Source organism: Trachypithecus francoisi, unplaced genomic scaffold (genome assembly GCF_009764315.1).
Source record: "Trachypithecus francoisi isolate TF-2019V2 unplaced genomic scaffold, Tfra_2.0 Lachesis_group16, whole genome shotgun sequence".
Classification (NCBI taxonomy): Eukaryota; Metazoa; Chordata; class Mammalia; order Primates; family Cercopithecidae; genus Trachypithecus; species Trachypithecus francoisi.
Window position 1 is genome coordinate 95,372,718 of NW_022681461.1, and position 23,578 is coordinate 95,396,295.

Below are 23,578 nucleotides of genomic sequence, written 5' to 3' on the forward strand. Positions count from 1 at the left end.
CCCCTCGCTCGGCCCGGTCCAGGCGCAGCGCTCGGGTCCCGGGGACGGTGAGATGCGGCGCGGCCAGCTTAGCTCGGATTAGCGGCCACCCCAGCGCAGGTGCCGCCCAGCCACGCTCCACCCGGCCGGTTCCGCGACCCTGGGAGGGTCCGGTCCTTCCCTCGACCCCCGCGACGCCGCGCCCGGGTGAGGCCCTGGGCTTCCTGCCGGTGACCACGCGGCCAGGGTGGCCCCTAGCCCAGGACGGCTACCAAGGGCGGCCCAGCCCCATCCCCGTGCTGCGGGTCCCGGAACCGAATAGCCGGGAGCGGGGGGCTCCCTGAAAACATGGCGGCGGCGCCCGGGCGCCTCCCCGGGTCCCGGGTGTCAGCGTCTTCTCGCGAGGGCGTGGGCAAAGCCGGTGCCGTCCGATGACAAGAGGCGAGAAGAACCCAGCTCCAGACCCGTGGGATGAACAGTGCTGGAGCCCCACCTACTGGCCACGCCCCAAGCGGAACCAAGGTCCGTCCTGTTGCCATGGCGACAGCCGCGTGGGTGGACGCAGGCGCCGTAGGCTGCGGGGTTCAGGCGCATTGCGTGAGCGTGCGCGCTGCGCACACCCGGACGGCTCTGTGCGCCGCAATGGCTGCCCGGAGTCTCGGAGAGGCGGAGCTGTAGGTCTTTTTCAGGACCGGGTCTCCTGATGCCGCTGCTGGTTCCTCGAGGCCTCCTTCCACGCATTCGCCGCCGCTGCCTCATCAGAACTTCATTTCGGTGACGCAGAGCTTTGGGGAGAGCTACGGCAACAGCGAGAGCTGCCGGCGGCGCTTGTGCTGCAGGGTAAGCGCCGCGCCGGACTGACCGAGGCCAGGGGCCGCTGTACCCGCCGCCCTCGCAGCCTGCGGCTCCCAGCGAGGCCTGGACGGGCGGACTCGACTCCCCCGACGCTGCCCTCTCCACCCCTTCCCCGCAAAAAGGGGCAAATGTACTAATGTGCTTTCCGGGCCGGGGCATCCGTGGTCGGTACGTCTGCACCAGTCTCAGCGGCCCGAATTCTGCGGGGCGGTGGTGGCGGGAAGAGGGATTGGAGCCCCAGCAGGTTGTCTGGGCTTCGTTTGCTTTTCTGCAAGGTCCTGGCCCAGGTCCCGGTCCCTCTTGGAGCGGAAACCTCTGGACCTGGTGCTCCTAAGAAAGCAAGCGGCCCCGACGCGTTACTGTGGCCTGGTGTGACCCTCGTAGCCAGCCCATGTTCTGTGAGGCGTGAAGCGCCACGCAGACACCACGATAAAGTGAGATGAACCAAGACCTTTTCTTGATTCTAAGCAAGGAACGCACAGCTCACCCTGTCACGTGCAGCGAACATAAGCTGAGAATTACCCTCTTGCCTTCCCACAGCGTCTAATCTTTTATTTTTATATTTTTGAGGCAAGGTCTCCCTCTGTTGCCTAGGCTGGAGTGCAGTGGCGATCACGGCCCACTGCGGCCTTGACCTCCTGGGCTCCAGCATGTGTCTAATCTAGAACCAAATCCTCCTTCCTTAGATCATCCCCCAAATCACCCAACTACAGGTGAAATCCTGTAATAGTTCCCTCGGAACACCCTGTTGCTGACACCTCAATGTCTCAGCCTGGTGTGTTTGTACACACTGCATAGAGTAAAAGCCCCAAGTTGTTTAACTACAGTTGTGTTTGCAGTGGTCTTTGGCTGAAGTGCGTTATAGACTCTCAGTTGGGGAGTCACTGAGATCAGCTGAGACCCTCAACTCAGAGCATGCCTGTCTGAGTCCCTTTTGTGTCTGTCTCTGGGGGCGCGAACTATCCTTGGCTGGGAAGAAACAGGCATATTCTTTGTTTCATTCTCCTTGAACGCCTACCGTGGCCAGTTCCCGTTTTAGTTCTCAGTGTGCAGAGATGAATAAAACAGATTTTTTTTCCGAGACCGAGTCTCTGTCTGCTGCCCAGGCTGGAGCGCAGTGGCCGGATCTCAGCTCACTGCAAGCTCCGCCTCCGGGTTCCCGCCATTCTCCTGCCTCAGCCTCCCGAGTAGCTGGGACTACAGGCGCCTGCCACCACTCCCGGCTAGTTTTTTGTAATTTTTGGTAGAGACGGGGTTTCACCGTGTTAGCCAGGATGGTCTCGATCTCCTGACCTCGTGATCCACCCGTCTCGGCCTCCCAAAGTGCTGGGATTACAGGCGTGAGCCACCGGGCCCGGCATAAAACAGGTTTGTAGGAGAGGCTGGTGAGAAGCCAGCCACAGACGGGCAGAGGCAGGTGGCACATGTGTACGTCCTGTGTGGAAAAGAGCAGGGCCCTGGGGAAGAACAGTGGCTAGTCCTGAGGGCTAAGGGGGAGCCGTGGCACTGAAGGCAAGATCTGAGGGCTGAGAAGCTGCTGGCAGGGCAGGGTGGGGAGAGGCTCACTTGAGCGTGAGCAAAACTGCTTGCGGCAAGGAGGACCTTGGCATATTTGGGACGGTGAAAGGGACGGTGAAATTCCCAGGGCTGGGAGACGGAGTGAGGGTTGGCTCACTCCAGCCGTGGTCCTGCAGGTCCTGGAGGTAAGGAAGGAGACCACCATTTCTCCTGCTGCCTTCCTCTCCCCACCTTGCCTGGTTTGTAAGATAGAAAAGGGAGAAAGCAAAAAGTTGGAAAGAAACAAGATAAATAGCCAGATGACCTTGGCACCACCACCTGTCCCTGGTGGTTAAAATAATAATAACATCAGCTCCTGACCTGAACTACTTGTGTTATCTATAAATTCCAGACATTGTATGAGGAAGCATTGTAAAACTTTCTGTTCTGTTAGCTGATGCGTAGCCCCTAGTCAGACTTCCCGTGCTTGCTCAATCTATCACGACCCTGACCCTTTCACATGGACCCCTTAGAGTCGTAAGCCCTTAAAAGGGCCAGGAATTTCTTTTTCAGGGAGCTTGGTACTTAAGACGCAAGTCTGCCGAAACTCCTGGCCAAATAAAGCCACTTCCTCCTTTGACCCAGTGTCAGGGGTTTTGTCTGCGGCTTGTCCTGCTACAGAGGCAGCATGGAGTGCCAAAATAGTGAGATCCCATCTCTACAAAAAATAAAATAAATTAGGACCTGTAGTCCTAGATACTCAGGCAGCTGAGGCAGGAGGATTATGGGAGTCGAGGAGTTTGAGGCAGTCATGAACTATGCACTACTGCACTCCAGACTGGGCAACAGAACAAGATCTCATTTCAAAATAAAACAAAAAATTATGACATGATGTAAGGACACTACATAGTAATAAAAGGGTCAATTCATGAACAAATTATAGCAATTATAAAGATGTATGTACCAAGAACAGCTCCCCAAAATATATGAAGCAAACATGGGCAGAATTGAAGACAGAAATAAGTTCTACAATAATAGTTGTAGATGTCACTCAACCTATTTTAATAATGGAAAACTTACCTAGGTGGCAGATCAACAAGGAAATAGAGGGCTTGGACAGTGCTAAAATCTTAACTAGACAGGACAGACACAGAACACTCCACCCAACAACAGAGAATACACATTTTTTTAAGCACATGGAACATTCTCCAGGACAGACCATGTGTTAGGCCACATATTAAATATAAATTAAAATATATTAAAAGAAATTTTAATACATTTTCTTTTTTTTTCTGTTTTTTTTTGAGACGGAGTCTCGCTCTGTCGCCCAGGCTAGAGTGCAGTGGCGTGATCTCGGCTCACTGCAAGATCTGCCTCCCGGGTTCACACCATTCTCCTGACTCAGCCTCCCGAGTAGCTGGGACCACAGGTGCCCGCCACCACGCCCGGCTAATTTTTTTGTATTTTCAGTAGAGACGGGGTTTCACCGTGTTAGCCAGGATGGTCTCAATCTCCTGACCTCATGATCCGCCCTCCTTGGCCTCCCAAAGTGCTGGGATTACAGGCACGAGCCACCACGCCCGGCCTTTTTTTTTTTTTTTTGAGACGGAGTCTCACTCTGTTGCCCAGGCTGGAGTACAGTGGCGTGATCTCGGCTCACTGCAAGCTCCGCCTCCCGGGTTCACGCCATTCTCCCGCTTCAGCCTCCCGAGTAGCTGGGACTATAGGTGCCCGCCACCTCGCCCAGCTAGTTTTTTTATTTTATTTATTTTATTTATATATTTATTTATTTTTGAGACGGAGTCTCGCACTGTCGCCCAGGCGGGAGTGCAGTGGCAGGATCTCAGCTCACTACAAGCTCCGCCTCCCGGGTTTATGCCATTCTCCTGCCTCAGCCTCCCGAGTAGCTGGGACTACAGGTGCCCGCCACCTCGCCCGGCTAGTTTTTTGTATTTTTTAGTAGAGACGGGGTTTCACCGTGTTAGCCAGGATGGTCTCGATCTCCTGACCTCGTGATCCATCTGTCTCGGCCTCCCAAAGTGCTGGGATTACAGGCTTGAGCCGCCACACCCGGCGGTTTTTTTATATTTTTTAGTAGAGACGGGGTTTCACCGCGTTAGCCAGGATGGTCTCGATCTCCTGACCTCGTGATCCGCCCGTCTCAGCCTCCCAAAGTGCTGGGATTACAGGCTTGAGCCACCGCGCCTGGCCCTTTTCTTTTTTGCTTGCTTTGTTGCCCTGGCTAGAGTGCAGTGGCGCGATCTCAGCTCACTGCAACCTCTGCCTACTGGGTTCAAGCTATTATCCTTCCTCAGCCTCCCAAATAGCTAGGATTACAGGCGCCTGCCACCATACCCCGCTAATTTTTGTATTTTTAGTAGAGTCAGGGTTTCACTGTGTTGGCCAGGCTGGTCTCGAACTCCTGACCTCATGATCCGCCTGCCTCGGCCTCCCAAAGTGCTGGGATTACAAGGTGAGCCACCGCACCTGGCCTAATTTTTGTATTTTTAGTAGAGAAGGGTTTCGCTATGCTGGTTAGTCCTGACCTCAGGTGATCTGCCCGCCTCAGCCTCCCAAAGTGCTGGGATTACATGCATGAGCTACCATGCCTAGCCTCAAAGGTTGAAATAATACAATATGTATATACACACACACACCCGTGTGTGTGTGTGTGTGTGTGTCTGCCTGCCTCTCAGGCTGGAGTGCAGTGGCATGATCCATAGCTCACTGTAGCCTTGAACTCCTGGGCTCAAGTGATCCTCCCATCTCAGCCTCCCAAGTAGCTAGGACTACAAGTGCATACCAGCACACCTGGCTAATTTTAATTCGTAGAGAGGGGATCTCACTATGTTGCCCAGGTGGCTCCTGAACTCCTGTTCTCAAATGAGCCTCCCACCTGGGGCTCCCAAAGCACTGGGATTGTAGGCATGGGTTAGTGTGCCCATCCATCAAAGTATGTTTTTCAGCCAAAATGGAATGACATTAGAAATGAGTAACAGGAGGCCAGGTGTGGTGACTCATGCCTGTAAACCCCAGCACTTTGGGAGGCTGAGGCGGACGGATCACCTGAGGTCATGAGTTCGAGACCAGCCTGGCCAACATAGTGAAACCTCATTTCTACTAAAAATACAAAAATTAGCCAGGCATGGTGATGCGTGCCTATAATCCCAGCTACTCAGGAGGCTGAGGCAGGAGAATCGCCTGAGTCCAGGAGGCAGATGTTGCAGTGAGCTGAGATTGCACCACTGCACTCCAGCCTGGGCAACGGAGCAGGAGTCCATCTCAAAAAAAAAAAGAAAAGAAACGAGTAACAGGAAAAGCTGGAAAATTTGCAAATATGTGGCAATTAAACAACATACTGTTAACCAATGGGTCAAAGAAGAACTTACAAGGGGAGGTAGAAAATACTTAGAGATGAATGAAAACGGGAGCAGAAACTACCAGAATGTATGGGATGGAGCAAGGTTGTGCTCAGATAGAAATTAATAGCTGTAAACACCGATTCTTTTGTAGTTCATCAGTGTGATAATTTGGTTTCACACTCATGTGAGATGTGCTTTCCTCAAACCTTCTTACAAAGTCAGCTCATTACCCATCTGACACCAAAAAACACAGTAGGGTCCTCCAGTTCCACTTGCCTTTTCTCTTGTCCTGACAGAAACATAGGGTTCCTTGACTGCTCTGTGACCTAGCCAGCTGCTTGTGTGTTTTTTATTTTTATTTATTTTATTTTTATTTTTATTTTTATTGAGACGGAGTCTCGCTCTGTCGCCCAGACTGGAGTGCAGTGGCGCGATCTCGCTCACTGCAAGATCTGCCTCCCGGGTTCACACCATTCTCCTGACTCAGCCTCCCGAGTAGCTGGGACCACAGGCGCCCGCCACCACGCCCGGCTAATTTTTTGTATTTTCAGTAGAGACGGGGTTTCACCGTGTTAGCCAGGATGGTCTCGATCTCCTGACCTCGTGATCCGCCCGTCTCAGCCTCCCAAAGTGCTGGGATTACAGGCTTGAGCCACCGCGCCTGGCCCTTTTTTTTTTTTCTTGCTTTGTTGCCCTGGCTAGAGTGCAGTGGCGCGATCTCAGCTCACTGCAACCTCTGCCTCCTGGGTTCAAGCTATTATCCTTCCTCAGCCTCCCAAATAGCTAGGATTACAGGCGCCTGCCACCATACCCCGCTAATTTTTGTATTTTTAGTAGAGTCAGGGTTTCACTGTGTTGGCCAGGCTGGTCTCGAACTCCTGACCCCATGATCCGCCCGCCTCGGCCTCCCAAAGTGCTGGGATTACAAGGTGAGCCACCGCACCTGGCCTAATTTTTGTATTTTTAGTAGAGAAGGGTTTCGCTATGCTGGTTAGGCTGGTCCTGACCTCAGGTGATCTGCCCGCCTCAGCCTCCCAAAGTGCTGGGATTGCATGCATGAGCTACCATGCCTAGCCTCAAAGGTTGAAATAATACTATATGTATATACACACACACACCCGTGTGTGTGTGTGTGTGTGTGTGTGTGTGTGTCTGCCTGCCTCTCAGGCTGGAGTGCAGTGGCATGATCCATAGCTCACTGTAGCCTTGAACTCCTGGGCTCAAGTGATCCTCCCATCTCAGCCTCCCAAGTAGCTAGGACTACAAGTGCATACCACCACACCTGGCTAATTTTTAATTTGTAGAGAGGGGATCTCACTATGTTGCCCAGGTGGCTCCTGAACTCCTATTCTCAAATGAGCCTCCCACCTGGGGCTCCCAAAGCACTGGGATTGTAGGCATGAGTTAGTGTGCCCATCCATCAAAGTATGTTTTTCAGCCAAAATGGAATGACATTAGAAATGAGTAACAGGAGGCCAGGTGTGGTGACTCATGCCTGTAAACCCCAGCACTTTGGGAGGCTGAGGCGGGCGGATCACCTGAGGTCATGAGTTCGAGACCAGCCTGGCCAACATAGTGAAACCTCATTTCTACTAAAAATACAAAAATTAGCCAGGCATGGTGATGCGTGCCTATAATCCCAGCTACTCAGGAGGCTGAGGCAGGAGAATCGCCTGAGTCCGGGAGGCAGATGTTGCAGTGAGCTGAGATTGCACCACTGCACTCCAGCCTGGGCAACGGAGCAGGAGTCCATCTCAAAAAAAAAAGAAAAGAAACGAGTAACAGGAAAAGCTGGAAAATTTGCAAATATGTGGCAATTAAACAACATACTGTTAACCAATGGGTCAAAGAAGAACTTACAAGGGGAGGTAGAAAATACTTAGAGATGAATGAAAACGGGAGCAGAAACTACCAGAATGTATGGGATGGAGCAAGGTTGTGCTCAGATAGAAATTAATAGCTGTAAACACCGATTCTTTTGTAGTTCATCAGTGTGATAATTTGGTTTCACACTCATGTGAGATGTGCTTTCCTCAAACCTTCTTACAAAGTCAGCACAATACCCATCTGACACCAAAAAACACAGTAGGGTCCTCCAGTTCCACTTGCCTTTTCTCTTGTCCTGACAGAAACATAGGGTTCCTTGACTGCTCTGTGACCTAGCCAGCTGCTTGTGTGTTTTTTATTTTTTTTATTTTTTTATTTTTTTGTTGAGACGGAGTCTCGCTCTGTCGCCCAGGCTGGAGTGCAGTGGCCGGATCTCAGCTCACTGCAAGCTCCGCCTCCCGGGTTTACGCCATTCTGTCGCCTCAGCCTCCCGAGTAGCTGGGACTACAGGCGCCCGCCATCTCGCCCGCTAATTTTTGTATTTTTTTAGTAGAGACGGGGTTTCACCGTGTTAGCCAGGATGGTCTCGATCTCCTGACCTCGTGATCCGCCCGTCTCGGCCTCCCAAAGTGCTGGGATTACAGGCTTGAGCCACCGCGCCCGGCCATGTTTTTTATTTTTATTTATTTTATTTTTATTTTTATTGAGACGGAGTCTCGCTCTGTCGCCCAGACTGGAGTGCAGTGGCGCGATCTCGGCTCACTGCAAGATCTGCCTCCCGGGTTCACACCATTCTCCTGACTCAGCCTCCCGAGTAGCTGGGACCACAGGTGCCCGCCACCACGCCCGGCTAATTTTTTGTATTTTCAGTAGAGACGGGGTTTCACCGTGTTAGCCAGGATGGTCTCGATCTCCTGACCTCGTGATCCGCCCGTCTCAGCCTCCCAAAGTGCTGGGATTACAGGCTTGAGCCACCGCGCCTGGCCCTTTTTTTTTTTCTTGCTTTGTTGCCCTGGCTAGAGTGCAGTGGCGCGATCTCAGCTCACTGCAACCTCTGCCTCCTGGGTTCAAGCTATTATCCTTCCTCAGCCTCCCAAATAGCTAGGATTACAGGCGCCTGCCACCATACCCCGCTAATTTTTGTATTTTTAGTAGAGTCAGGGTTTCACTGTGTTGGCCAGGCTGGTCTCGAACTCCTGACCCCATGATCCGCCCGCCTCGGCCTCCCAAAGTGCTGGGATTACAAGGTGAGCCACCGCACCTGGCCTAATTTTTGTATTTTTAGTAGAGAAGGGTTTCGCTATGCTGGTTAGGCTGGTCCTGACCTCAGGTGATCTGCCCGCCTCAGCCTCCCAAAGTGCTGGGATTGCATGCATGAGCTACCATGCCTAGCCTCAAAGGTTGAAATAATACAATATGTATATACACACACACACCCGTGTGTGTGTGTGTGTGTGTCTGCCTGCCTCTCAGGCTGGAGTGCAGTGGCATGATCCATAGCTCACTGTAGCCTTGAACTCCTGGGCTCAAGTGATCCTCCCATCTCAGCCTCCCAAGTAGCTAGGACTACAAGTGTATACCACCACACCTGGCTAATTTTAGTTCGTAGAGAGGGGATCTCACTATGTTGCCCAGGTGGCTCCTGAACTCCTGTTCTCAAATGAGCCTCCCACCTGGGGCTCCCAAAGCACTGGGATTGTAGGCATGAGTTAGTGTGCCCATCCATCAAAGTATGTTTTTCAGCCAAAATGGAATGACATTAGAAATGAGTAACAGGAGGCCAGGTGTGGTGACTCATGCCTGTAAACCCCAGCACTTTGGGAGGCTGAGGCGGGCGGATCACCTGAGGTCATGAGTTCGAGACCAGCCTGGCCAACATAGTGAAACCTCATTTCTACTAAAAATACAAAAATTAGCCAGGCATGGTGATGCGTGCCTATAATCCCAGCTACTCAGGAGGCTGAGGCAGGAGAATCGCCTGAGTCCGGGAGGCAGATGTTGCAGTGAGCTGAGATTGCACCACTGCACTCCAGCCTGGGCAACGGAGCAGGAGTCCATCTCAAAAAAAAAAAGAAAAGAAACGAGTAACAGGAAAAGCTGGAAAATTTGCAAATATGTGGCAATTAAACAACATACTGTTAACCAATGGGTCAAAGAAGAACTTACAAGGGGAGGTAGAAAATACTTAGAGATGAATGAAAACGGGAGCAGAAACTACCAGAATGTATGGGATGGAGCAAGGTTGTGCTCAGATAGAAATTAATAGCTGTAAACACCGATTCTTTTGTAGTTCATCAGTGTGATAATTTGGTTTCACACTCATGTGAGATGTGCTTTCCTCAAACCTTCTTACAAAGTCAGCACAATACCCATCTGACACCAAAAAACACAGTAGGGTCCTCCAGTTCCACTTGCCTTTTCTCTTGTCCTGACAGAAACATAGGGTTCCTTGACTGCTCTGTGACCTAGCCAGCTGCTTGTGTGTTTTTTATTTTTATTTATTTTATTTTATTTTTATTGAGACGGAGTCTCGCTCTGTCGCCCAGACTGGAGTGCAGTGGTGCGATCTCGGCTCACTGCAAGATCTGCCTCCCGGGTTCACACCATTCTCCTGACTCAGCCTCCCGAGTAGCTGGGACCACAGGCGCCCGCCACCACGCCCGGCTAATTTTTTTGTATTTTCAGTAGAGACGGGGTTTCACCGTGTTAGCCAGGATGGTCTCGATCTCCTGACCTCGTGATCCGCCCGTCTCAGCCTCCCAAGTGCTGGGATTACAGGCTTGAGCCACCGCGCCTGGCCTTTTTTTTTTTCTTGCTTTGTTGCCCTGGCTAGAGTGCAGTGGCGCGATCTCAGCTCACTGCAACCTCTGCCTCCTGGGTTCAAGCTATTATCCTTCCTCAGCCTCCCAAATAGCTAGGATTACAGGCGCCTGCCACCATACCCCGCTAATTTTTGTATTTTTAGTAGAGTCAGGGTTTCACTGTGTTGGCCAGGCTGGTCTCGAACTCCTGACCCCATGATCCGCCCGCCTCGGCCTCCCAAAGTGCTGGGATTACAAGGTGAGCCACCGCACCTGGCCTAATTTTTGTATTTTTAGTAGAGAAGGGTTTCGCTATGCTGGTTAGGCTGGTCCTGACCTCAGGTGATCTGCCCGCCTCAGCCTCCCAAAGTGCTGGGATTGCATGCATGAGCTACCATGCCTAGCCTCAAAGGTTGAAATAATACAATATGTATATACACACACACACACGTGTGTGTGTGTGTGTGTGTGTCTGCCTGCCTCTCAGGCTGGAGTGCAGTGGCATGATCCATAGCTCACTGTAGCCTTGAACTCCTGGGCTCAAGTGATCCTCCCATCTCAGCCTCCCAAGTAGCTAGGACTACAAGTGCATACCAGCACACCTGGCTAATTTTAATTCGTAGAGAGGGGATCTCACTATGTTGCCCAGGTGGCTCCTGAACTCCTGTTCTCAAATGAGCCTCCCACCTGGGGCTCCCAAAGCACTGGGATTGTAGGCATGAGTTAGTGTGCCCATCCATCAAAGTATGTTTTTCAGCCAAAATGGAATGACATTAGAAATGAGTAACAGGAGGCCAGGTGTGGTGACTCATGCCTGTAAACCCCAGCACTTTGGGAGGCTGAGGCGGGCGGATCACCTGAGGTCATGAGTTCGAGACCAGCCTGGCCAACATAGTGAAACCTCATTTCTACTAAAAATACAAAAATTAGCCAGGCATGGTGATGCGTGCCTATAATCCCAGCTACTCAGGAGGCTGAGGCAGGAGAATCGCCTGAGTCCGGGAGGCAGATGTTGCAGTGAGCTGAGATTGCACCACTGCACTCCAGCCTGGGCAACGGAGCAGGAGTCCATCTCAAAAAAAAAAAGAAAAGAAACGAGTAACAGGAAAAGCTGGAAAATTTGCAAATATGTGGCAATTAAACAACATACTGTTAACCAATGGGTCAAAGAAGAACTTACAAGGGGAGGTAGAAAATACTTAGAGATGAATGAAAACGGGAGCAGAAACTACCAGAATGTATGGGATGGAGCAAGGTTGTGCTCAGATAGAAATTAATAGCTGTAAACACCGATTCTTTTGTAGTTCATCAGTGTGATAATTTGGTTTCACACTCATGTGAGATGTGCTTTCCTCAAACCTTCTTACAAAGTCAGCACAATACCCATCTGACACCAAAAAACACAGTAGGGTCCTCCAGTTCCACTTGCCTTTTCTCTTGTCCTGACAGAAACATAGGGTTCCTTGACTGCTCTGTGACCTAGCCAGCTGCTTGTGTGTTTTTTATTTTTATTTATTTTATTTTTATTTTTATTGAGACGGAGTCTCGCTCTGTCGCCCAGACTGGAGTGCAGTGGCGCGATCTCGCTCACTGCAAGATCTGTCTCCCGGGTTCACACCATTCTCCTGACTCAGCCTCCCGAGTAGCTGGGACCACAGGCGCCCGCCACCACGCCCGGCTAATTTTTTTGTATTTTCAGTAGAGACGGGGTTTCACCGTGTTAGCCAGGATGGTCTCGATCTCCTGACCTCGTGATCCGCCCGTCTCAGCCTCCCAAAGTGCTGGGATTACAGGCTTGAGCCACCGCGCCTGGCCCTTTTTTTTTTTCTTGCTTTGTTGCCCTGGCTAGAGTGCAGTGGCGCGATCTCAGCTCACTGCAACCTCTGCCTCCTGGGTTCAAGCTATTATCCTTCCTCAGCCTCCCAAATAGCTAGGATTACAGGCGCCTGCCACCATACCCCGCTAATTTTTGTATTTTTAGTAGAGTCAGGGTTTCACTGTGTTGGCCAGGCTGGTCTCGAACTCCTGACCCCATGATCCGCCCGCCTCGGCCTCCCAAAGTGCTGGGATTACAAGGTGAGCCACCGCACCTGGCCTAATTTTTGTATTTTTAGTAGAGAAGGGTTTCGCTATGCTGGTTAGGCTGGTCCTGACCTCAGGTGATCTGCCCGCCTCAGCCTCCCAAAGTGCTGGGATTGCATGCATGAGCTACCATGCCTAGCCTCAAAGGTTGAAATAATACAATATGTATATACACACACACACACGTGTGTGTGTGTGTGTGTGTCTGCCTGCCTCTCAGGCTGGAGTGCAGTGGCATGATCCATAGCTCACTGTAGCCTTGAACTCCTGGGCTCAAGTGATCCTCCCATCTCAGCCTCCCAAGTAGCTAGGACTACAAGTGTATACCACCACACCTGGCTAATTTTAATTCGTAGAGAGGGGATCTCATTATGTTGCCCAGGTGGCTCCTGAACTCCTGTTCTCAAATGAGCCTCCCACCTGGGGCTCCCAAAGCACTGGGATTGTAGGCATGAGTTAGTGTGCCCATCCATCAAAGTATGTTTTTCAGCCAAAATGGAATGACATTAGAAATGAGTAACAGGAGGCCAGGTGTGGTGACTCATGCCTGTAAACCCCAGCACTTTGGGAGGCTGAGGCGGGCGGATCACCTGAGGTCATGAGTTCGAGACCAGCCTGGCCAACATAGTGAAACCTCATTTCTACTAAAAATACAAAAATTAGCCAGGCATGGTGATGCGTGCCTATAATCCCAGCTACTCAGGAGGCTGAGGCAGGAGAATCGCCTGAGTCCGGGAGGCAGATGTTGCAGTGAGCTGAGATTGCACCACTGCACTCCAGCCTGGGCAACGGAGCAGGAGTCCATCTCAAAAAAAAAAAGAAAAGAAACGAGTAACAGGAAAAGCTGGAAAATTTGCAAATATGTGGCAATTAAACAACATACTGTTAACCAATGGGTCAAAGAAGAACTTACAAGGGGAGGTAGAAAATACTTAGAGATGAATGAAAACGGGAGCAGAAACTACCAGAATGTATGGGATGGAGCAAGGTTGTGCTCAGATAGAAATTAATAGCTGTAAACACCGATTCTTTTGTAGTTCATCAGTGTGATAATTTGGTTTCACACTCATGTGAGATGTGCTTTCCTCAAACCTTCTTACAAAGTCAGCACAATACCCATCTGACACCAAAAAACACAGTAGGGTCCTCCAGTTCCACTTGCCTTTTCTCTTGTCCTGACAGAAACATAGGGTTCCTTGACTGCTCTGTGACCTAGCCAGCTGCTTGTGTGTTTTTTATTTTTATTTATTTTATTTTTATTTTTATTGAGACGGAGTCTCGCTCTGTCGCCCAGACTGGAGTGCAGTGGCGCGATCTCGGCTCACTGCAAGATCTGCCTCCCGGGTTCACACCATTGTCCTGACTCAGCCTCCCGAGTAGCTGGGACCACAGGCGCCCGCCACCACGCCCGGCTAATTTTTTTGTATTTTCAGTAGAGACGGGGTTTCACCGTGTTAGCCAGGATGGTCTCGATCTCCTGACCTCGTGATCCGCCCGTCTCAGCCTCCCAAAGTGCTGGGATTACAGGCTTGAGCCACCGCGCCTGGCCCTTTTTTTTTTCTTGCTTTGTTGCCCTGGCTAGAGTGCAGTGGCGCGATCTCAGCTCACTGCAACCTCTGCCTCCTGGGTTCAAGCTATTATCCTTCCTCAGCCTCCCAAATAGCTAGGATTACAGGCGCCTGCCACCATACCCCGCTAATTTTTGTATTTTTAGTAGAGTCAGGGTTTCACTGTGTTGGCCAGGCTGGTCTCGAACTCCTGACCTCATGATCCGCCCTCCTTGGCCTCCCAAAGTGCTGGGATTACAGGCATGAGCCACCACGCCCGGCCTTTTTTTTTTTTTTTTTTGAGACGGAGTCTCACTGTGTTGCCCAGGCTGGAATGCAGTGGCGTGATCTCGGCTCACTGCAAGCTCTGCCTCCTGGGTTCACACCATTCTCCTGCCTCAGCCTCCCGAGTAGCTGGGACTACAGGCGCCCACCACCACACCCGGCTAATTTTTTTGTCTTTTTTAGTAGAGACGGGTTTCACCATGTTAGCCAGGATGGTCTTGATCTCCTGACCTCGTGATCCACCCGCCTCGGCCTCCCAAAGTGCTGGGATTACGGGCGTGAGCCACTGTGCCCGGCCAATTTTTGTATTTTTAGTACAGTCAGGGTTTCACTATGTTGGCCAGGCTGGTCTTGAACTACTGTGTGATCCGCCTGCCTCGGCCTCCCACAGTGTGGGGATGACAGGCGTGAGCCACTGCACCGGCCGCAGCTGCATGTTTTTTCCACATGCTTTTAATCCCAACTACTTGGGAGGCTGGGGCAGGAGAATCACTTGAATCCAGGAAGCTGAGGTTGCAATGAGCCACCCTGATGATCCAGATGATTTTTAAAAATCATAAAACTCAACAAAAAACCCAATTCAAAAATGAGGGAAGGATTTGATAGGCATTTTTCCAAAGAAGACATACAAATGGCCAATCAACACAGGAAAAATGTTCAGCATCACTAATCGTTAGGGAGACGCAAATCAAAACCACAGGCTGGGCGCAGTAATCCCAGCACTTTGGGAGGCCGAGCAGGTGGATCACTAGTTCAGGAGATCGAGACCATCCCTGGCTAACACGGTGAAACCAGTCTCTACTAAAAATACAAAAATCAGCCAGGCATGTGAATGTGCACCTGTAATCCCACCCACTTGGGAGACTGAGGCAGGAGAATTGCTTGAACCTGGGAGGTAGAGCTTGTAGTGAGCTGAGATCGTGCCATTGCACTCCAGCCTGGGCGACAGAAACTGTCTCAAAAAACAAACAAAAGCAGATGCTTGCACACCCATGTTCATTGCATCAGTATTCACAATGGCTAAAACAGGCCGGGCGCGGTGGCTCACGCCTGTAATCCCAGCACTTTGGGAGGTCAAGGTGGGCGGATCACCTGAGGTCAGCAGTTCAAGACCAGCTTGGCCAACATGATGAAAACCCGTCTCTACTAAAAGTACAAAATTTAGCCGGGCGTGGCAGTGGGCTCCTGTAATCCCAGCTACTCTGGAAGCTGAGACAGGAGAATCACCTGAACCCGGGAGGCGGAGGTTGCAGTGAGCTGAGGTCCTGTCACTGCACTCCAGCCTGGGCAACAGAGGACAAAATACTGTAGGATTCCACTGATATGACGTACCTGGAGTCAGCAGAGTCACAGAGACAAATGGTAGAATGGTGGGTGCCAGGGACTGGGGTCCATTGTTTAATAGCTATGGTTGCTATTGGGGGTGATGAGGTAGTCTGGAAAATAGTGATGACGGTGCACAGTATTGTGAATGCATGAATGTACCTAATGCCGCCAAACTTAGCACATGAAAGTGGTTAAGTGGTAAATTTTATATTATGTGTAATTCAGCACACAGACCAGCATGGCTCTAAGTGCAGATGCAGTAAGTCACAGCCACACACACCAGAGCCACCTGCCCGTGGCCTGCTGGCAGCCTTTCAGTCTGAGGGGCAGCAGACGTGATGTCTGGCCGGGCATGGCCCCCGGTCTGCGAGCCGTAGAGGGTGGGACTGGGTGTCCCAGCAGGAATCGGGGTGTGGAGGAGCTGCCTAGATGGTCTAGAAGAGCAGATGGACCTTGAGGGGAGGGTTTGGGCTCAGCAGCCTCACCCTTGCTCGCCTGGCTCCCAGAATTCCCTGCCCAGGGACCTCTCACCCCCTCAGCTGGTGGCTCTGCAGCCAACCTGCCCGTCTGTCCCGCCCCGGGGATGGGCAGAGAGAGACTGGGGGTGTCTGCAGAGGCATGGCTGGCCTAGGCCCACTTGCCCGTTGGGTGACCTACTGTATCCTGCACAGGCTGACGAGGGCCCTGGTGATAACGGACCTTGGGGGCCTCCTGCAGAAGCTGTACCCCTTAACATGTCAGGTTGCTGTGCCATTGAAGGGGTGGCCAGCACCTCTACACCTGTGGGTATTTCTCGTCAGGTGGGACGAGAGACTGAGAAAAGAAATAAGACACAGAGACAAAGTATAGAGGAACAACAGTGGGCCCAGGAGACCGGCACTCAGCCTACAGAGGACCTGCACCAGCACTGGTCTCTGAGTTCCCTCAGGATTTGTTAATTACTGTTTTCACTATCTCAGCAAGAGGAATGCGGCAGGAGAACAAGGTGATAGTGGGGAGAAGTTCAGCAAGAAAACGTGAGCAAAGGAATCTGTGTCACAAATAAGTTCAAGGGAAGGTACTTTGCCTGGATGTGCACGTAGGCCAGATTTATGCTTCTCTCCACCCAAACATCTCAGTGTAGCAACAAGTAACAGAGCAGTATTGCCGCCAGCATATCTCGCCTCCAGCCACAGGGCAGTTTTCTTCTGTCTCAGAATAGAGTGAATGTACGATCGGGTTTTACACCGAGACATTCTGTTCCCAGGGGCATGCAGGAGACGGAGGCCTTCCGCTTATCTCAACCGGGGAGGCCTTCCTCTTTTACTCATCCGCCTCATCACAGACCCTTTACTGGTGTCCGGCTGGGGGATGGTCAGGTCTTCCCTTCCCATGAGGCCATATCTCAGGCTGTCTCAGTGGGGGGAGACCTGGACAATACCCAGGTTTTCTTGGGCAGAGGTCCCTGCGGCTTTCTGCAGTGCATTGTGTCCCTGATTAATCGAGAATGGAGAATGGCAATGACTTTTACCAAGCATACTGCCTGCAAACACATTTTTAACAAAGCACATCCTGCACAGCCCTAAATCCCCTAAACCTTGAGACAATACAGCACGTGTTTCTGTAAGCACAGGGATGGGGCTAAGGTTACAGATTAACAGCACAGGCCTAGATCCCTCAAACCTCGATTCCATACAGCACATGTTTCTGTGAGCACAGGGATGTGGGCAGGGGGCTGTGGCCACCCTCACCCCCGGCAGAGCCATGCTGGCTAGCCCCATGCCCACTCTTCCTGGCTTCAGAGGCCCTGGCAGCTGCCCAGAAGGGGCATCAAGGCCTGGGTCATGGACAAGTGGGGAAGTGGCTTCCTTGGAAACCCTGCCCCTGGAACCGTCCCTGAGGCTCTGGCCCCTCTGTGGGCCCAGCCACGCCTGCGGCATCTCCAGGCCCTGGTGTGCTTGGGGAGCTGGCTGCTCTCGGCCTAGCTGGCGTCTCCAGAGCTGCAATCCTGGGTGAGGGTTGCTGGTGGAGCTCTGACCACTTAAGGTGCCCGAGGGAGCCAGAGGAGCAGAGGTGTGGGGTGGGGGATGCCATGGGGCACCTCCACATCCAAGGAGGGCTGCTGCTTCTCCTCACCCCGTCCTGTGGGGGTCCCGGCAGGCAGCCCCAGGAACTGTGCAGGGATGGGACAGGGCCCAGATGTGAGACCGTGGTGGGGATGGTGTGTGGCCCTGGATGACCTCGTGTTGCAGTGTGACATGATGGTCACTGCCACCATGCTGAGGGCCCCAGCTACCAGTCACCCACCATGGGAGTGCCTCTGCCTGAGGCGGAGGGGCCATGGCACGAGGGGCTGTGGAAGTGGCCGGTCTTCCCCACTCAGCCACACACAGGATGGGCATGGCAGGGTCGTGCTGGCCAAGGGCAGTCTTGGGAGAGGGACAGAGTAACTCTCTTTCTGTCTGTAGCTGAGTCCCTGCTGCTTCTGCACCTGTTCTGGGCCTGGCTAGTGGCCCATGTACCTCCCCAGCAGGACTCCACGTGGCTGGTCTGGCACTCACCACTATGGCCCCCTCACCCACGCCCTGGACTGGATGCTGGGGAAAGGTGACGTCTTCCATCCTCTGGGTGCTCCCCAGGGAGGAGGCCCCAGCTCCCAGCAGAGGCCTCTGGTCCCCCCTTGTCCCTGCAGGGCTGTGTGGACAAACTGGGTGCCAGTCGGAAGGGCAGGTGGTGATCCCAGCTCTTGGGAGCTACACGGCCACATCCCGGCCCTGCCCAGACCCTCCAGTGGCACCCCACACTCCTGCCCCCTGCGAGGCCCCGCCACCCACCTGCCCGGCCCCTGTTGTCGCTTGGACAAACGCTGGGTGGCTTTCTTCGGGCGCCAGCACTCTGTTTAGGACCCTTTCCCTCTCGCCCTTAGGGGCAGCAGAACGGTCCCCGCTTTCCTGGCACTGCCTTCGAGTGGGACACCTGCCAGAAGCAAGTGCTGGGGAGGCTTGGCCGGCACAACAGGGACTGGCCCTAGCGCAGCTCCGGATGGGGCCATGGTTGGAGGATGAGCCAGTGGGGCGGGAGGCCCTGGAGATGGCCCAGGGACCTGGACCCCCAGGGGCCCTCGGCTTCCCCGCGCCGTGCCCGGGAGGGACCCCTGGGCAGCGGCCCTGAGGCGCGGGGTGTTCGGGCGCACAGTCCCCGGCGCGGCGCTGAAGCAGCGACTGCACAGGCGCCCCACGGCGACGGTCTCCATGGGGACAGCGGGCGCCGGGAACACGTGGGGCCTGGAGGGAGGAGCGCGCCCCGGCGGCCCCGTGACCCCGCCCACGTGACGGGCGCCCGCGGAAGGCGACATGGGCTCCGCTTCTTGGGCCCCGGTCCTCCTGCTGGCGCTCGGGCTGCGCGGCCTCCAGGCGGGGGGTGAGTGTGGCAGCGACCCCAGCCCATTCCCCGTCCCCATCCCCGGCCCCGCCTCTGAGGTCCGCGCCCCTCCACCAGCCCGCAGCGCCCCGGACCCCGGCTTCCAGGAGCGCTTCTTCCGGCAGCGTCTGGACCACTTCAACTTCGAGCGCTTCGGCAACCAGACCTTCCCCCAGCGCTTCCTGGTGTCAGGTGAGACCCCGGCCCCGGCCGTCCCCCAGCACCCCCGCCTCACCCGCCCCCGCCGCCCCCCCCCCCCGCCCCCCCCCCCCGCCCCCCCCCCCGCATCCCCGCCTCACCCGCCCTCCCCACAGACAGGTTCTGGATCCGGGGCGTGGGGCCCATCTTCTTCTACACCGGGAACGAGGGCGACGTGTGGGCCTTCGCCAACAACTCGGGCTTCATCGCGGAGCTGGCGGCCGAGCAGGGGGCTCTACTGGTCTTCGCGGAGCACGTGGGTGCCGGGCGGGGTCGTGGGTGGGGGTCGCGGACACGTGGGTGCCGGGCGGGGTCGCGGAGCACGTGGGTGCCGGGCGGGGTCGCGGGGCCGGGCTCCATGGCAGGTTCCCCCTAGCGCTACTATGGGAAGTCGCTGCCATTCGGTGAGCGGTCCACGCAGCGTGGGCACACGGAGCTGCTGACGGTGGAGCAGGCCCTGGCCGACTTCGCAGAGCTGCTCCGCGCGCTACGGCGCGACCTCGGGGCCCAGGACGCCCCCGCCATCGCCTTCGGTGGAAGGTGGGCGCCACTCCCGTCTCCGCACCCCCTCCCTCCCCTGCCCCGACCCAGCGACCCCAGCCCTTCTCCCCACTGTTTGCAGAGGTGGCTGCGCGCTGGCCCGGTCTCTCCCCTCTGACTCCCACCGCTGCCTTTTCCTAAGGCCTTAGGCAGGGGTTCCAGGCTTAGTGTTGCCTCCTCCAGGAAGCCCTCCCAGCTTGTCCTCCCAGCCACCTGCTCAGCTGGGATGTGCTGGCCACACTAGCGGCCTTTCCTAGTGAGGGTTGCACTCGCACCAGGCCCAGGGTCAGAATTTGTGGGTCTCAGAAGTGTCGTCCTCCTTGTGGCACCTGTGGGCCCCTGAGGAGGGAAAGAGATTGAAATGGGGTGTTGGGGGCAGCAGCCCTAACCTTGTGTCCCTCGCTCAGTTATGGGGGGATGCTCAGCGCCTACCTGAGGATGAAGTACCCCCACCTGGTGGCGGGAGCACTGGCAGCCAGCGCGCCCGTTCTAGCCGTGGCAGGCCTCAGTGACTCCAACCAGTTCTTCCGGGACGTCACGGCGGTGAGTGAGGCTTGGGGTCCTCCAGGCCCCCTAAGGGACAGCGGCTGCAGTGAGCACGATCTCTTTCCCCCAGGACTTTGAGGGCCAGAGTCCCAAATGCACCCAGGGTGTGCGGGAAGCGTTCCGACAGATCAAGGACTTGTTCCTGCAGGGAGGTGAGGCCCCCCCACCGCCCCCGACTGCCTGACCCGCCCCAGCACCTGCTGTGTCCAAGGCTTGAGTCTCTGCCCCTTCCATGCAGCCTACGACACGGTCCGCTGGGAGTTTGGCACCTGCCAGCCGCTGTCAGATGAGAAGGACCTGACCCAGCTCTTCATGTTTGCCCGGAATGCCTTCACCGTGCTGGCCATGATGGACTACCCCTACCCCACCGACTTCCTGGGTCCCCTCCCCGCCAACCCTGTCAAGGTGAGGTGCCTCCTCCCGGAGCACAGGGAGAGGCCGGCTGGAGTGTCCCGAGGCTGGTGGCCATCGGCCTGACCCTCATCCTGGGAGCCAGGGAGGTGGAGCTGGTGGAGGGGACCCTGCTGAGTCGCTGCTGCCCCTGCACCCCAGGTGGGCTGTGACCGGCTGCTGAGTGAGGCCCAGAGGATCACGGGGCTGCGAGCGCTGGCAGGTGCCCTTCCCCTGGCCCCAGATGGGCAAGTGTGGAGACCCCAGGCTTGGCTTGGGTCCTGAGGCCGGGTGGGGTGAGGATCTGTAGCCCGGCCAGGGGCTCTGCCTCCTGCCCCAGGGCTGTGGTGGGGTGGACAGCACGACCTTCCCAGAAGCCCTGCAGGAGGCAGTGGCCATCCTTGGGGACTCTCCCAGCACTGGCTGTAGCCAGGTCCAGCTTGGTGGGTGCTGATCAAGGGCACCCTGGAGTCCCCAGGCACAGAGGGCAACAGAGGGCAGCAGGCCCCACCCTGCCCAGTGGGGAGTGGGAGGGCCCTCAACAGTCAGGCCCAGGGCTGGCAGCACAGACCCCACTGACCTCCAAGCAGGTAGCCTTGGAGGTCAGTGGGCAGCCTTGGAGGGCCTTCCTCACTGGGACACAGATCCCAGAGCCCCAGACCCCCTGCAGGACCCTTCCGAGGGGGTACAAGTTGGTGGCTGGAGCCCGCGGTGTGTCTGTGTGTGGCTGCTGGGCCCCAGCGCCTCTCCTCCCCAGGGCTGGTCTACAACGCCTCGGGCTCCGAGCAGTGCTACGACATCTACCGGCTCTACCGCAGCTGTGCTGACCCCACCGGCTGCGGCACCGGCCCCAATGCCAGGGCCTGGGACTACCAGGTGTGGGGTTGTGGGTGGCCTGGAACCACTTGGGGCATGGGCAGGTGTGGGCTGGCCTGACTCAGGCTGGGGCACCTGCAGGCCTGCACCGAGATCAACCTGACCTTCGCCAGCAACAATGTGACCGATATGTTCCCCGACCTGCCCTTCACGGATGAGCGCCGCCAGCAGTACTGCCTGGACACCTGGGGCGTGTGGCCCCGGCCCGACTGGCTGCTGACCAGCTTCTGGGGGGGCGGTAAGGCTGGGGCAGGGGCGGGGCAGCGTCCTGCTCTCTGCCCTGAGTTCTGCACCCCCTGCCCACAGCTCACAGCCCCCACAAGGGGCCCACATCACCACTTTCTCTGCCCCTTGCAGATCTCAGAGCCGCCAGCAACATCATCTTCTCCAACGGGAACCTGGACCCCTGGGCAGGGGGCGGGGTGAGTCCTGGCCTGGGCCCTGTGACCCCGTTAGATTGTTTGGGTTTTTTTGAGACAGGGTCTTGCTCTGTTGCCCAGGCTGGAGTGCAGTGGCGAGATCAGGGCTCACCGCAGCCTCAACCTCTGAGGCTCAAGCCTCCCAGTAACGGAGGCTACAGGCGCTCACCACCATGCCCAGCTAATTTAAAAAAACGTTTTTTTGTAGAGACACAGTCTCACCGTATTGCCCAGGCTGTTCTGGAACTCTTGGGCTCAAGTGATCTCCCCGCTCAGCCTCCCGGAGTGCTGGGATCACAGGCCCCTCGCCCGGCCCCTACCCCACTCCTGTCTTACCCGGATTTGCCCCATCTCATCACTTCCTGCCGCCGTCTCTGGCTGGTTCTCTCTCTGGTTGCTTGACTGACACTGACTCTCGGCTCCGCCCTCTCACGTCTCCTCTCCAATGGGTCCTCGGAGGCTGGGCAGTGGCCTTATTCCTTCACCTGATGGAATTCTTTCCACTGACCACAGATTCGGAGGAACCTGAGTGCATCAGTCGTTGCCATCACCATCCAGGGGGGCGCGCACCACCTCGACCTCAGGTGTGGAGGGAGGTGCCCCGGCGGTGGTTGCGGGTTGGGCGGGACAGGCCCACCGAGGGCTGGGGCTGATGGGCCCCCTCCGTGCCCCCTCCCCAGAGCCTCCCACCCCGAAGATCCTGTTTCTGTGGTTGAGGCACGAAAGCTGGAGGCCACCATCATCGGCGAGTGGGTAAAGGCAGCCAGGCGTGAGCAGCAGCCAGCTCTGCATGGGGCGTCTGGACTCAGCCTCTGAGCACAGGACTGGAAGGGTCTCAAGGCTCCTCATGGAGTGAATGGAGGGAGGAGGAGGCTGCCCCAGCCCTGCCCTGGGTTTGCACCTTCTGGGTCCCCGAAGCTCAGCCCACTGTGGCCGGCTTCACTCAAGAAGCAGCTGGAGGCACAGGGAAGGAGCTGAATAAACGCCTGGAAGACTGGCCATGTATGTCCCCTTCCTCTCTGTGAGGCCCACATGCAGGCTGGGGGAGTGGGACCCTCAGAAACAGGGCAGGGGACGCAGCGCACCCCGCACAGGCCAGGGTGGGCACCGCCCCCCAAGGAAGCCCCACTCTGCTGAGCTGCGGCAGACGGAGGCGGCAGCCACACCTCCAAGGTGACTCCTTCCCTGACATCCTCTGTACACAGCGACCCCTCCAGGGGAGGCCACTGGAGAGTGCTTTTGGCCCCCAAGGGGCAGGCAGTTGCTGTCCCCTCCCCTCTGGGGCCACGCCCCCAGCACATTAGTCTCAGAGGTCCAGGTGAGATGCAGAAGGTGCAGCTTTTCCGGCTGTTCAGGCCCCATCCGCTGCCCTAGTCCTGCCCATTCAGCTGGCCATGGGAGACCTGGTCCAGGAGGGCAGCACTGGGCCCACCGTGACAAGGGGCAGGCTAGGGTGGTGCTGGGCCCCCCGTGGCAAGGGGCAGCCCTGGTCTCACCGTGACAAGGGGCAGTCTGGGGCAGCGCTGGGTCCCCCGTGACAAGGCGCAGGCACCAGGGCCGCATCACAGCTGCTGTTCTCACCTTTCCAGGCACAGAGGAAGGAGTGCAGGGTCCGGGCCCAGCGTGAGGCAGCAGAGGAAGCCCCAGGA

The 23,578-nt window shown here is 55.6% G+C and overlaps 1 protein-coding gene and 5 non-coding genes across 13 annotated transcripts; all 6 read left to right on the forward strand.

Moving 5' to 3' along the window:
* Window positions 1–22,928, forward strand: DPP7 (dipeptidyl peptidase 7). Of its 8 annotated transcripts, XM_033238447.1 has the most exons (16): window positions 1–819; window positions 15,433–15,597; window positions 16,233–16,343; window positions 18,770–18,960; window positions 19,039–19,152; window positions 19,279–19,414; window positions 19,535–19,698; window positions 20,106–20,241; window positions 20,315–20,396; window positions 20,483–20,649; window positions 20,797–20,857; window positions 21,392–21,510; window positions 21,592–21,748; window positions 21,868–21,932; window positions 22,443–22,513; window positions 22,610–22,793. In XM_033238447.1, exons 2-16 carry the CDS (start codon window positions 15,559–15,561, stop codon window positions 22,743–22,745), a joined length of 1,749 nt encoding a protein of 582 aa, XP_033094338.1. In that variant the 5' UTR covers window positions 1–819; window positions 15,433–15,558; the 3' UTR covers window positions 22,746–22,793. The 8 variants fall into 8 exon arrangements, 7 of the variants coding, with proteins under 7 accessions (XP_033094338.1, XP_033094340.1, XP_033094342.1 ...); XM_033238449.1 differs by lacking the exon at window positions 15,433–15,597; XM_033238448.1 differs by lacking the exon at window positions 1–819 and having other exon boundaries at window positions 15,461–15,605.
* Window positions 5,833–5,933, forward strand: LOC117099513. The gene has a single exon (XR_004443849.1). It is a non-coding gene; the product is annotated as a small nucleolar RNA U13 (small nucleolar RNA).
* On the forward strand, window positions 7,666–7,766 carry LOC117099514. The gene has a single exon (XR_004443850.1). It is a non-coding gene; the product is annotated as a small nucleolar RNA U13 (small nucleolar RNA).
* Window positions 9,799–9,899, forward strand: LOC117099515. The gene has a single exon (XR_004443851.1). It is a non-coding gene; the product is annotated as a small nucleolar RNA U13 (small nucleolar RNA).
* LOC117099516 lies at window positions 11,614–11,714 on the forward strand. Its single transcript, XR_004443852.1, has one exon. It is a non-coding gene; the product is annotated as a small nucleolar RNA U13 (small nucleolar RNA).
* Window positions 13,429–13,529, forward strand: LOC117099517. The gene has a single exon (XR_004443853.1). It is a non-coding gene; the product is annotated as a small nucleolar RNA U13 (small nucleolar RNA).
* Window positions 22,929–23,578: the final 650 nt, after the last annotated feature.

Excerpts from the sequence above, each read along its gene's own strand:
- DPP7 (XM_033238445.1), top strand. The coding sequence starts at position 16,008 with ATGGACCTTGAGGGGAGGGTTTGGGCTCAGCAGCCTCACCCTTGCTCG. Across the intron at positions 19,415-19,534 it reads TACTGGTCTTCGCGGAGCAC|CGCTACTATGGGAAGTCGCT; the intron begins GTGGGTGCCGGG and ends GGTTCCCCCTAG. Across the intron at positions 20,242-20,314 it reads TCTTCCGGGACGTCACGGCG|GACTTTGAGGGCCAGAGTCC; the intron begins GTGAGTGAGGCT and ends TCTTTCCCCCAG.